The 14,299-nt window shown below is 39.1% G+C and overlaps 2 protein-coding genes across 4 annotated transcripts in view; one reads left to right on the plus strand and one right to left on the minus strand.

The window, feature by feature from the left end:
* Window positions 1-12,581: 12,581 nt before the first annotated feature.
* NANOS1 (nanos C2HC-type zinc finger 1) lies at window positions 12,582-13,019 on the minus strand. Its single transcript, XM_053692980.1, has one exon. The coding sequence runs from the start codon at window positions 13,017-13,019 to the stop codon at window positions 12,582-12,584; it is 438 nt and encodes a 145-aa protein (XP_053548955.1).
* Window positions 13,020-13,770: 751 nt separating this feature from the next.
* The window catches only part of CACUL1 (CDK2 associated cullin domain 1), a 170,166-nt gene continuing 169,637 nt past the window's right edge, over window positions 13,771-14,299 (plus strand). For all 3 annotated transcript variants that reach the window (XM_053692673.1, XM_053692672.1, XM_053692674.1), the window contains exon 1: window positions 13,771-14,093. In XM_053692673.1, the coding sequence (XP_053548648.1) occupies window positions 13,889-14,093 (205 nt within the window). In that variant the 5' untranslated portion in view covers window positions 13,771-13,888. The remainder of the gene's footprint in view (window positions 14,094-14,299) is intronic.

The raw sequence follows: 14,299 nt of genomic DNA on the forward strand, positions 1-14,299 counted from the left end.
AATAAGGAATATAATATAAGTAAAATCAATGGGACAATTTGAAGGACAGTAGGTTCCATTGTACAGTGATAAGCCTGGGAGGTCGGATGTAGTGTGTAGGATTAAAGATAGGGTAATGGTAACTTCTCACTAAGACTGCTAGGCAGATACACATAGGTTTGGGCTACTGATAAATAAGAGTGGGCTTACTAAATATGTATCTTAGAGTCCTGAGACATGGCTAAAGGATACAGCATATATTAATATAGACAAATATAGGTAAGAGATAAGTAGTTATTTTGCTTCATATACAATGTGGATATAAACACCCCTTTTTTTTTATATTGATGCACAAACCTATATTCATTTGAAACCTGAGGATGATTCTACGTGCGGGTCAGATGAAGGAGTATATGGGACGTATGTCTACAAATTCTGAGAGAAATTGGTTAGCTCCGCTAGGGATTAAATGATTAATTTTATTGTAAATATACCATGATTCAACACTGCCAAATCACTGTTAACTTATTATAGACTTGGGGGACTATTTGTGATAGACATTACAGAGAGAACCATATTTTACTCTAGGGAGGAGTTACTAATACAAATGGGACACTATTTGGGGCAAAGGGAAATTCTCTTCTGCCTAGGTGTTTCCTCCTAGAGTAGAAAATACTGTAAGATATACATATTACAGAGATAGATGATAGCTAAATAAAATAATACAATTTGAATATTAGGTAAAGAACCAGTCGCAGTCCAAATATACCCATATATGAGTGGCTGACTATTGGTGGGGAATCGTGTTGATTTTACTGGAGGTGTGTGCTTTAAATACAGTACTAGTATTATCCACCTTAAGTAGACAGGAAAGTGGGAGTTTATTTACACTAAGCGTGCAAAAGGCGTAAATTTAAACTCTTACGTTCTGACTGGTGGAAGTAGGGATGCAGAATATTATAACATGTAGTATAACATATAATGTAAAACTGTAAACAATAACCCCCAGTACACACTCTTATAGTTTCATTCACATCTATGGAGTCTTAAAGGAACCCTCAGACCTTATCAAATTGTCAAATAAGTAGAAAAATCAGAGGGGTAGGTTGAAGAGGGTAGCAGGAGGACATAAAAGCTTTAGGGTATGTGTAGGATATGTCAGGCGTCCTTGTGAAAAAGTAAGCTATGATTTGGGATTCTAATTAGTTAAAGGTAGATCCTGTGCTTTAGTTGCCACTCAGAGCTGAGTATAGTGGATCCCAGTATCTCGGCCGCTAACAGAGGAGTCACCTGGGTCTAAACCGGAAACATGTAAAAGCCAATACAGAGGGTAAAACCCCCCATGGGGACTCTTATATAGGCATAAACACATATTAGAGAGCATGAAATATCTTTAAGGCTTATGAAAAGAATAAATCAGCCTAAAATAAAAGTGAATAAGAGAGTGTCTTATACAATGCCGCATAAGCCATCTTAGATCAGTAAGGTGGGACCATCTGGTGATAGGAAGTAAACATAGAAAAATATAAGATCACCCTGGAGAGAAACAAAGCAATAAAGCATTGAGGGTTAACTTAAACCATATTAACTTTGAGAAACTGAGTATTAAAAGAAAACAAAAACATTTGCAGTCTAGACTATACTATTGGGAGGTAAGTACAGTGTGAAATATGAGTGTTCTCACAGCAAGGAAGTGTTCAGCCAACACCGGATTTATGAAGAAGAGAAGTATAGAGTCCCCTTGCCAGGAATTCGACTATTTCCCTGAGAATCCGCCATGTTGCCCGCCATTCTGAGGAGAGATCTGGGACTGGCATCTGTAATTGACCTAGCAAGAGACTCTAACCCTCTATTGCAATCATCAAGTGTAGGAGGACCGGGCATCGGAGTGATTCTCCAATACCTTTTAAAGTTTGGGCGGCTATTGGGCGTCTCCCCTTCTCTGGAGCAAAGTGCAGATCCCTCATGGCAACGTGATCCAGATCGGCAGAGGTCCGGTCTGCGCAACTGGTCTTAACCGCTTCTGTTAGAGAGACCAGCTCCGCGGCTGCTGTGGAAGAGTTCCCCAGTGTGTGTTCTCTAGCGTAACAATACACAGATGCGGTAGCGGTTTTCTTTTCCGGCAGGTGAGTTAAGGCTTCCCCAGATATCATGGTGAGTGCTTGCTCAGGATATGCGTCGGGGCTTCTCCGTTTACTGGGCCTCCCTGTCTGTGAGCTATTTTCAGTGATCTGAGATCGCCTAATCGGCCACTCACCGTCTCATGTGCTATTATGTCTAAAGAGCTCACAGTGAGTCCGGCAGCGATGAGTAGATTGCAAAGCTCAGACTGTAAAGCCTGATGGTGGTGATCCATAAGTAGTAATAGCTTGCGTTCCCAATTGTCCAGGGCTTCCATAGTTAGTGCTAGCTCACAGCTTTGCAATGTAGAATGTAGTACCTTATTGGTGGGAAGGATGGTTCTCTGTGAATTTGGAGAGAAGTGTGCCTGCGAAGATAGGCCCGTGTGGTTTTCTGGATAGCGTAGTTCAGGAATGCTGTCAATAATCAGCTTCAAAGTCACACAAGTAAAATGTCCTTGATAACTTTGCTCCAATGGTCAAGTATTGGCTGGCTAAGTAGCCTATAATGTCTTAAAAATATAATTTGGACCAGGAGCTCTACCCAAACGTGTCCTGCTGCTTCAAGAGCTGGCTCCGCCCCTGCATCAACTTTTTGGTTGGAAAGCTTAGTGCAAGAGGAAACAGATTCTGATTTGTCTAACATAGTTTGCTTGCTTCAACATGCTAATCATTTTATCTGTGATGCTATTTTTTTATATCATCAAAATTGATGTTAAATCTATGTCTTTAACTATTTTAGCTAGAAGAGCTTTGTGGCTTAAATATTGGAATGCTGACATGGTATCTAAGTCTAGATTACTATCTCTTCCTTTCCAAGGTAACAATTTATTTGGTTCTCAGTTGGATTCAATTATTTAAGTTGTCACTGGGGGAAGGGAGTTTTTTTGCCTCAGGATTAAAGACTTAAGGGTAAATCTAAAGCTTCTAATCGTTTTCGTTTTTTCGACAGAATAAGGAACAGAAAGCCAATCCTTCCCCCAAAGAATCTGGTTCCAATTGGAAACCTTATTCAAGTTGGAATAAATCCAAGTCCTTTAAGAAACCAATGCCAGCCCCCAAGTCTGCATGAAGGTGCGGTCCTCATTTCAGCTCAGCTAGTGGGGGGGGGGCAGATTGAAATTTTTCCAAAGCATTTGGTCAGATTCTGTCCAAAATTAGCGGATTCAGACTATTGTCTCTCAAGGGTATCGAATAGGATTCAGAGTATGACCTCCTGTGAGAAGATTTTTTTCTCTCACACGTCCCAGGAAATCCAGTGAAGGCTGAGGCTTTTCTGAAGTGTGTTTCAGATCTGGAGTTTTCAGGGGTAATCATACCAGTTCCGTTTCAGGAACAGGGTCTTGGGTTTTATTCAAATCTATTCATTGTCCCTAAGAAAGAAAATTCATTTAGGCCAGTTCTGAATCTGAATATTTTGAATCGTTTTGTGAGAGGGCCAACTTTCAAAATTGTAACTATAAGGATTATTCTGCCTTTTGTTCAGCAAGGTCATTATATGTCCACGATAGACTTACAGGATGCATATCTTCATATTCCGATTCATCCAGACCACTATCGGTTTCTGAGATTCTTTTTTCTAGACAAGCATTACCAATTTGTCGCTATGTAAGTATATTTGGCAGACAGAAGCATATACAAATATGCCATGAAAGAGTGGACTTAAGTGGTTGGATGTGCACCAATATTTTTTGTTGTTTTGTAATTATTTTGGTCAGATTAAACAGTCCTTTTGTGGTGTGCTTAACCAAAAAAAAACCTTTGTTGTATCTCTTAAATAGGGAGCTGACCAAATCCCTCCCCTTTGGTTAATGCATGTCACCCAGCCCAGGTGTGTTCCAGATAAATATACTTAATAAGCTAGAAAGCTTCACACTGTGTAGACATGACTTGCTGCAGTGTGGAAACTGGTTAGTGTAGGACCAGTTTTTGTGGGACACCTTGTAAGTGGTGACTGGCTTAGCAGAATATGATCATATTGTGTGACTAAGATCCCATTTCATTTAAAGGCATTTTTTAAAGCAAATTTTTTTGCAGCATAAATATAAGTCAATATTATTGCGAGATGTTAATCCCAATTTTATTTGAACTATGTAAGTATATTTAGCAGATAGAAGTATATTTGTTTTTGCAGCACAGATAAAGGCTCATATTATTGCGAGATGTTTATCCCAATCTTATTAGAAGCTATGTAAGTATATTTGGCAGACAGAAGCATATACAAATATGCCATGAAAGAGTGGACTTAAGTGGTTGGATGTGCACCAATATTTTTTGTTGTTTTGTAATTATTTTGGTCACTTTGGTAGCACTCCCACAATATGTGTGTTAAGATTAAACTCCTTTTGTGGTGTGCTTAACCAAAAAAAAAACCCTTTGTTGTATCTCTTAAATTTGGAGCTGACCAAATCCCTCCCCTTTGGTTAATGCACGCCACCCAGCCCAGGTGTGTTCCAGATAAATATACTTAATAAGCTAGAAAGCTTCACACTGTGTAGACATGACTTGCTGCAGTGTGGAAACTGGTTAGTGTAGGACCAGGTTTTGTGGGACACCTTGTAAGTGGTGACTGGCTTAGCAGAATATGATCATATTGTGTGACTAAGATCCCATTTCATTTAAAGGCATTTTTTAAAGCAATTTTTTTTTTGCAGCATAAATATAAATCAATATTATTGCGAGATGTTAATCCCAATTTTATTTGAACTATGTAAGTATATTTAGCAGATAGAAGTATATTTGGTTTTGTAGCACAGATATAGGCTCATATTATTGCGAGATGTTTATCCCAATCTTATTAGAAGCTATGTAAGTATATTTGGCAGACAGAAGCATATACAAATATGCCATGAAAGAGTGGACTTAAGTGGTTGGATGTGCACAAATATTTTTTTTGTTTTGTAATCATCAGAGTGGGACTCACAGTTCCGGAGCTATGAAAGAAGTATCTCGGATACTTTCTTGGGCGGAATCCAGCTCTTGTCTAATTTCTGCGGTACATTCCCAGGTGTAGACAATTGGGAAGTGGATTATCTCAGCCGTCAGACTTTACATCCGGGGGAGTGGTCTCTCCATCCAGATGTGTTTTCTCAGATTGTTCAGATGTGGGGTCTTCCAGAAATAGATCTGATGGCTTCCCATCTAAACAAGAAATTTCCCAGGTACTTGTCCAGTTCCAGGGATCCTCAGGCGAAGTCGGTGGATGAGTTAGCAGTTCCTTGTTTTTACCAACTTGCTTATATCTTCCCACCTCTATTTCTTCTTCCAAGAGTGATCTCCAAGATCATCATGGAATAGTTGTTTGTGTTTCTAGTAGCACCAGTATGGCCTCACAGGTTTTGGTATGCGGATCTTGTTCGGATGTCCAGTTGCCAACCTTGGTCACTTCCTTTAAGACCAGACCTTCTGTCTCAAGGTCCGTTTTTCCATAGAATCTCAAATCATTAATTTGAAGATATGGAAATTGAACGCTTAGTGCTTAGTCATAGAGGTTTCTCTGACTCAGTGTTTAATACTATGTTACAGACTCGTAAATCTGTTTCTAGAAAGATTTATTATCTAGTTTGGAAGACTTTTATTTCATGGTGTTCTTCTCATAAATTCTCCTGAGAGGATAGAGAGACCCAGGAGAGGTGGCGATAGGGAGCTAATTTTAAAGATACGTGAGGCATTCTGGATATTTAAATTGGATACTTTATATCCAAAGGGTCTTAAGGGGGACCTGGATTGGTCATTGTTTCTGTAAAAGGCTTTAGATTTACTTAATGGTAAATCTAAAGCTTCTAATCGTTTTCGTTTTTTCAACAGAATAAGGAACAGAAAGCCAACCCTTCCCCCAAAGAATCTGGTTCCAATTGGAAACCTTATTCAAGTTGGAATAAATCCAAGTCCTTTAAGAAACCAAAGCCAGCCCCCCAAGTCTGCATGAAGGAGCGGCCCTCATTTCAGCTCAGCTAGTGGGGGGCAGATTGAATTTTTTCCAAAGCATTTGGTCAGATTCTGTCCAAAATTAGCGGATTCAGACTATTGTCTCTCAAGGGTATCGAATAGGATTCAGAGTAAGACCTCCTGTGAGAAGTTTTTTTTCTCTCACACGTCCCAGCAAATCCAGTGAAGGCTCAGGCTTTTCTGAAGTGTGTTTCAGATCTGGAGTTTTCAGGGGTAATCATACCAGTTCCGTTTCAGGAACAGGGTCTTGGGTTTTATTCAAATCTATTTATTGTCCCAAAGAAAGAAAATTCATTCAGGCCAGTTCTGGATCTGAATATTTTGAATTGTTATGTGAGAGTGCCAACTTTCAAAATTGTAACTGTAAGGACTATTCTGCCTTTTGTTCAGCAAGGTCATTATATGTCCACGATAGACTTACAGGATGCATATCTTCATATTCTGATTCATCCAGACCACTATCGGTTTCTGAGATTCTTTTTTCAAGACAAGCATTACCAATTTGTCACTCTTTCATTTGGCCTAGCGACAGCTCCAAGAATTTTCTCCAAGATTCTTGGTGCCCTATTTTCTGAAATCAGAGAACATGGTATTGCGGTGTTTCCTTATTTGGACGTTATCTTGGTACTAGCTTAGTCTTTACATTCTGCCGAATCTCACACAAATCAACTAGTGTTGTTTCTTCAAAGACATGGTTGGAGGATCAATTTACCGAAAAGTTTGTTGATTCCTCAGACAAGGGTCACCTTTTTAGGTTTCCAGATAGATTCAGTGTTCATGACTCTGTCTCTAACAGACAAGAGACAAATGGAATTGGTTTCAGCTCATCAAAACCTTCAGTCTCGATCATTCCCTTCAGTGGCTATGTGCATGGAAGTTGTAGGTCTCATGACTGCAGCATTGGACGCGATTCCCTTTGCTCATTTTCATATGAGACCTCTTCAGCTTTGTATGCTGAATCAATGGTGCAGGGATTATTCAAGGATATCACAGTCAATATCCTTAAATCAAAACGTTCGATTCTCTCTGTCTTGGTGGTTAGACCACCATTGTATAGTTTAAGGGACCTCTTTTGTTTGTCCAACCTGGACTGTAACCACAACAGATACAAGTCTATCAGGGTGGGGAGCTGTCTGGGGATCTCTGACAGCACAAGGAGTTTGGAAACCTCAAGAGGCGAGGTTACCAATTAATATTTTAGAACTCTGTGCTATTTTCATAGCTCTTCAGGTTTGGCCTCTGTTGAAGAGAGAATCATTTATTTGTTTTCAGACAGACAATATCACAACTGTGGCATATGTCAATCATCAGATTGGAACTCACAGTTCCCGAGCTATGAAAGAAGTATCTTGGATACTTTCTTGGGCGGAATCCAGCTCTTGTCTAATTTCTACGGTACATTCCCAGGTGTAGACAATTGGGAAGTGGATTATCTCAGCCATCAGACTTTACATCCGGGGGAGTGGTCTCTCCATCCAGATGTGTTTTCTCAGATTGTTTCAGATATGGGGTCTTCCAGAAATAGATCTTATGGCCTCCCATCTAAACAAGAAACTTCCCAGGTACTTGTCCAGTTCCAGGGATCCTCAGACGGAGTCGGTGCATGAGTTAACAGTTCCTTGTTTTTACCAACCTGCTTATATCTTCCCACCTTAGTTCTTCTTCCAAGAGTGATCTCAAAGATCATCATGGAACAGTTGTTTGTGTTTCTGGTAGCACCAGTATGGCCTCACAGGTTTTGGTATGCGGATCTTGTTCGGATGTCCAGTTGCCAACCTTGGTCACTTCCTTTAAGACCAGACCTTCGGTCTCAAGGTCCGTTTTTCCATAGATTCTCAAATCATTAAATTTGAAGGTATGGAAATTGAACTCTTAGTGCTTAGTCATTGTTTCTATAAAAGGCTTTAATCTGTGTCTGTTCTGGCTAGGATCTTCATTTCATTAATAATATATGAGAAATGTAATGCATAATGTGAATTGATATCCTTTGCCGTTATCTTCTATACCCCTGCCTCAGATGATGAAATGTAGTTTAAAACATGTAAATATAGGGCTGACTATTTGTAACTACATATCCTATAATTTGACATATTCACCAGTGGGTGGCGATGCATAGTGATTTTTTGCTAGATGGATCAGGGTTAGTATTCTTAATATATGCACTTCTAGGAATGTAATGACAGCTGTATGCCAATAGATGGCAATATGTGGTAATTGTTGTGATTGATGCACCTGTGAATACTTCCACCTAAAAGGTATAAATATAATGATCCACCATGTTAGAATTGTACACATGACTATGGGGTGAGCCCCGAAACGTTGTGTTTTGTTTGTCTTTTGTCCTAAATAAAGGATTATTTTTCACTTGTGCTGCTGCTTTGTCTATACTGTGATTGGGACCTGTCTCTATCCCTGCAGCCTGCACAGTGTTGGAGCTGGTATGTGCTGATCTCGCATATACTTTCTGTACTCATAAATTCTCCTGGCATTCTTTTAGAATTCCTAGAATTTTTTCAGTTTCTTAAGGATGGTTTGGATTAAGGTTTGTCTGCAAGTTCCTTGAAGGGACAAATCTCTGCTCTTTCTGTTTTATTTCACAGAAAGATTGCTAAGCCTTCTGATATTCTCTGTTTTATAAAGGCTTTGGTCCATATCAAGCCTATCATTAAATTAAACTCTACTCCTTGGAGTCTTTATTTGGTTTTGAAGGCGTTTACAGGCTCCTCCATTTGAGCCTATGCATTCTTTGGATATTAAACTACTTTCTTGGAAAGTGTTGTTCCTTTTGGCTATCTCTTCTGTTAGAAGAGTTTCCGAATTATTTGCTCCTTCTTGTGAGTCTCCTTTTCTGATTTTCCATCAGGATAAGGCAGTTTTGCTGACTTCATTTGAATTTCTTCCTAAGGTTGTGAATTCTAATAACATTAATAGGGAAATTGTTGTTCCTTCTTTGCGTCCTAAATCCTAAGAATTCTTTGGATGTTGTTAGAGCTTTGAAATATTATATTGAAGCTACTAAAGATTTCAGGAAGACTTCCAGTCTATTTGTTGTCTTTTCTGGTTCTAGGAAAGGTCAGAAAGCTTCAGTCATTTCCTTGGCATCTTGGTTAAAGCTTTTGATTCATCAGGCTTATTTGGAGTCGAGTCAGGCCCCTGCCTCAGAGAATCACAGCTCATTCTACTAGATCAGTTTCCACTTTATGGGCCTTTAAGAATGAAGCTTCAGTTAATCAGATTTGCAAAGCAGCAACTTGGTCTCCTTAGCATACATTTACTAAATTCTATCGTTTTTATGTGTTTGCCTCTTCGGAAGCAGTTTTTGGTAGAAAAGTTCTTCAGGCAGTTGTTTCAGTTTGATTCCTCTGCTTATGTTTTAAGTTGTGTTTTTTTTATTCAATTATGAGAAAAACGTATTTTTTGGATGTGGATTAAATTTTATCCCTCCCTCTCTAGTGACTCTTCTGTGGAGTACCACATTTTGGGTAATAATATCCCATACGTCACTAGCTCATGGACTCTTGCCAATTACATGAAAGAAAACATAATTTATATAAGAACTTACCTGATAAATTCATTTCTTTCATATTGGCAAGAGTTCATGAGACCCACCCTATTTATGGTGGTTAGGATTTTTTTTTGTATAAAGCACAATTATATTTCCAGTTCTTTTTTTCATGCTTTTTACTCCTTTCTTTATCACCTCACTACTTGGCTATTCGTTAAACTGAATTGTGGGTGTGGTGAGGGGTGTATTTATAGGCATTTTGAGGTTTGGTCAACTTTGCCCCTCCTGGTAGGATTGTATATCCCATACGTCACTAGCTCATGGACTCTTGCCAATATGAAAGACATGAATTTATCAGGTAAGTTCTTACATCAAGATATTTTCTCTTTTTAAAAAAAATAAGATTTAAGTATGGAACAAAAATGTATTTAAAGAATTTCTTAACGCACCTTCGGGTTAGCTAACAAGCAAAAGCCAGAAGATGCTTTTAGAAGTCTATGCGGAAAGAAAGTTAGCAAGGTTGCGACGTAAGTGCTCTTGAGTTTTTCTTCCGTGCGCACACCTCTTAACTTTCAACTTTAAAAGGATATGAAACCCAATATTATTCTTTCATAATTTAGATAGAGAATTCAATTTTAAATAACATTCTAATATGTTCTACTCTTGTGTAACACACTATACACTTGTTCACATTTGCTTATCACAATAAATTAGGCAAGAACCCTCTAAGTAATCAAAACTAAACTTGAATTGGTTAAATAGCATGCTACAGAATGCTTTTTGCCCATGAAACTGGGGTGAAACGTGGAGAAAAGCATCTGCTTTAACAGAGCATTTTACATTCCCTTTAAAATTAGTGCCATCTTTAACTATATATTTTACATATATAATGCTGAAAGGGACAGTAAAATCAAACTTAAACATAAAATAGATTAGATAGAACATGGAATTGTATATAAACTTTCCAATCTCTCTCATGGAATGAGTGCCTTAAGTGGCAAAACAACTTTCTACATTTAACTTTATCAAGTTAATTATTTTGCTATCCTTTGTTGAGAAGCATACCTAGGCAGACTGGGGGCAGCAATGCACTACTGGGTGCTAGCTTCCGCTTGGTGGCTGCACATATTTGCCTCTTATTGAATCAACTGATATGTTAACCTAGCTCCCAGTAGTGCATTGCTGCTTCCTTAACAAAGGATACAAGAAGAATGAAGCAAATTCAATAGAAGTAAATTGGAAAACATTTAAAATTTGCTCTGAATCATGAAAGAAAATTTTGATTCTTTCATGTCCTTTTATTTCTCCTTTTTCTTAAGCATCAATCCTAGGTGATCTCATGAGCGTGCCATGTGTCTAGCTATCTGGCAGCAGTCTTTGCAACAACGTTTATAGCAGTTATACATTGCTGTAAACAAGCTTCGATCAGCCCACCTATGTTATACTTTTCAACAAAGGATACAAAAGAATAAAGCAGACTTTATATAGTCAATTGGAAAGTTGTTTAAAATTGCTTGTTCTGAACCATGACCATTTAATTTTGACGTCACTGTCCCTTATAAATATTCTTTAGTGTCTGGCTCTAGCAAATGGCCCACAATTTGGAGATTCAATTTTGCCATGTCCCTTTAAAGTACTGGATCAAAAGGGAGGCGTTAATCATAACGCAAGATTTACATTCTACCTGTAAATTCAAAGTTTTTTTTTATTATTATACCGACAAAAAAAAAAAAACCCACACAAAACCCCAATTCACTTAGATCTAATTTGCTTTGTTCTCTTGGCACCTAGGTACACTCAGGGGCAACAATGCACTACATGCAGCTAACTTCTGATTGGTGGCTACACTTATGCCTGTAATTGTTTTAACTTGTGTGTTAAACTAGTTCCCAGTAGTGCATTGCTGATTTCTAACAAAAGATACCAAGAGAATGAAGCAGATTTAAAAATAGAAGTACATTGGAAATAGTTTAAAATTGCATCCTTTGAATCATGAAAGAAAATGTTTGGATTTGATGTCCCTCTAATACAGTTATATGCAAGCAATAGTGGAATAATAAAATGTGTTTAAATAACACTCGCAATGCACTGGGAGCTAGCTGAACACATCTGGTGAGTCAATAGTGAGTGTTTAGCTACCCATGCCCAGCTAGCACTCAGTGCACTACTACTCCTGAGCCTACCTAGGTATGCCTTCAAGGAAAAAAAAAAAATTATACCAGAAGTAATTTTTTTTTTTTTTTTTTAAATCAAGACACAAAAGCATAAATAGAAAATTGCAGTACAGTATTTGATATACAAAGATTGTATAAACCAATTACACCTTAGACCAGTATAGAAACAATTCATTTTTATTAAAACCTTAGGGGAAAAAAAAACCCCAAAAACGCACAAGGCAAAACTGAACTGTAGTTAATCAGCTGAACATTCATGGATTTCTATGCTACAAGCTATACAATTAGATACAGAGTGCAAATTCATAAAGCATAGTGAGTTAAAAAAAAAATTATAACCTATAATCAGCATTAGTGTAGAGGTAAGTGCCCTTCAACAAGCAGCTAGTTTCTAAACAAGATTAAACTAAAATTTGTGATTTAACAGATAAACATCAATGAAATGCAAAACACTTAAAACAGTGATTAACAAAGACACGTGTGTTTTATATTGGGTGATTGCAGTTATTAGTGGATATTTAACACCTTCAGATTACTATACATCATGATCAGGGTATTCAAAAAAATAAAAATGTGCATTGTCCCTTAAATTAAGTTTTCATTTGATACATTGAGTAAAAAGCATAAATGTGAATACAAACAGTGGAGCAGTAAAAAAGCGTAATAAAAAAAGTGCAGTGATTGCATTGTAGCAGTCCGATCCTGATCAGTGGGTTATAGGTGGATAAATTATGCCGTTTCAAAAACTGATCCAAAGTTTCAGTAAAATGTCCCATGTGCCAGAGGAACCGCGGTCTCAGCATGGCTGTTGCTAACCTCTTAGCTCTTCAAATGAGGATGATGAATCCGCTGAGTTTAGCCGCGACATTTACCAGCAAGGAATAGGGCAGTCCGTGTATTGGCCATAAGCATCCGCTGGGGGCAGTATCGCACGGTATGAGCGCGATCACCACTGGCTCCGCACTGAGGACAGGTGTATCCTCGCAGCACCGGACACTGGACTCGGCCATCCGGTCCTTTCAGGCGGTGTGTGCTGTAGAATGCGGCAGATTCCCGGTTATTTTTGCAGAAACCACAGCCCTGCTTCCCATGGCTCACAGCAGGCTGCTCGGGCTCCGAGGGGGCGGAGAGAAAACAGCTCCATGTAGGAGACACTGGCAGCATCTTGTCATCCTCCCGGGGCTCAGACACCTTCAAGCCTCTGATAATGAGAGCTGAGAGTCCCAAATAATCATTCCAGGTGCTAAAGGCATTGTCTGCCTGTGTGGTTCCGCTATACGCCGGTAGCGCCATCTTAGCTACCTGTTCCTCCCCCGCAGTTGTATTTAACTCCTCCCCATTAGCTGATTGATTGACATGCAGGCTGCACATCAGGGTGGGAATAATCAGAGGCTGGAAGTAATTGAGTTATTATGGTTTAACTCGTTCGCTGCTGGAGAGACGTTGTAAACCTTTTTATATATCACGGGTATATTATTACGGAGTTGTTTCTACAACTGTAACATAAATAAGAGTTAAATAGCTGTTTTCAGTCACTGCAATTTAACCATTTAAGTACTCCAGCATTTAATAACTTTCATCTCATGCGCATCAAACTGTTGTAATAAACTGAAAACCTAAACTATTAGGGAAGAACTCGTCACCTGACACGAATCATAGGATCAGACTGATGTGTTGACAACGCTGAATTTATTTATTGCTGACATTTATATTTGGAGCTGCCTAATGTAAAATCCACTACTTATAAAGAGTTAGTTAACTCACTCAGTTACCCCAGTTACAATATAAAGATTTAGAGCTCAGTGCATGTGCAGTTCTATGCGTTTAGTGTAAAACATGAATAGAGAGCACGTTCTCACTTGATAGTTATTTGATTCTATTGAATTAAACTTCCCTAGAGGGGCTCGTTGCAGTCCTCTCTGGCAGTTTGTAAGTTAAAGTATTATTCCCCCAGAACTCCATAGAATACTGTATAATTATGTCCCAAACTACAAATCCCAGCGTCCATTGCGCGCCGGAAACCACGGCTCCCATCAAGCTTCGCTATGTGCTGGGCTGCGCTGTTTCCGGTCTGTTGGTTTCGGGGCCTGACAGGTGAACACCGGTACTGGACTCGAGATGAAACGTTCACGTGAGTTTGACGTCCCGGTGCGGTGAGCGAGATGGATGAGGAAAACATGGAGGAAGAAGCCGCGGTTTTGCTCCAGGATCCTAATCACAATAACTGGGAGCCCAGGCCTGAATCTCCTGAGCTTCCCTCATCACCCAGCCCTGGCTCACCAGACGCAGGGTACGGCTGCAGGAAACGGTGTGACAGCACCCCTGGGAAGGCCTTGCTCGGCATCAGCAGCAACACCTCTAAATTCCGTGAGTACCAGATGATAAGGCCGGGGGGAGAGACCACATGGGTACAAGTGAAGCGCCTGGGCTTTACTATAGAACAGCCTGTCTTCTCAGTGGAAATATACAGAGCTCTATTGGCAACCTGGTTGGAACGAAAGACACTTAAATGAAAAGAGAGTAGGAATATATCATTCTTATATGAACATAAATAGACCCCTTCTTACCTGTTT

Source organism: Bombina bombina, chromosome 9 (assembly GCF_027579735.1).
Source record: "Bombina bombina isolate aBomBom1 chromosome 9, aBomBom1.pri, whole genome shotgun sequence".
NCBI lineage: Eukaryota > Metazoa > Chordata > Amphibia > Anura > Bombinatoridae > Bombina > Bombina bombina.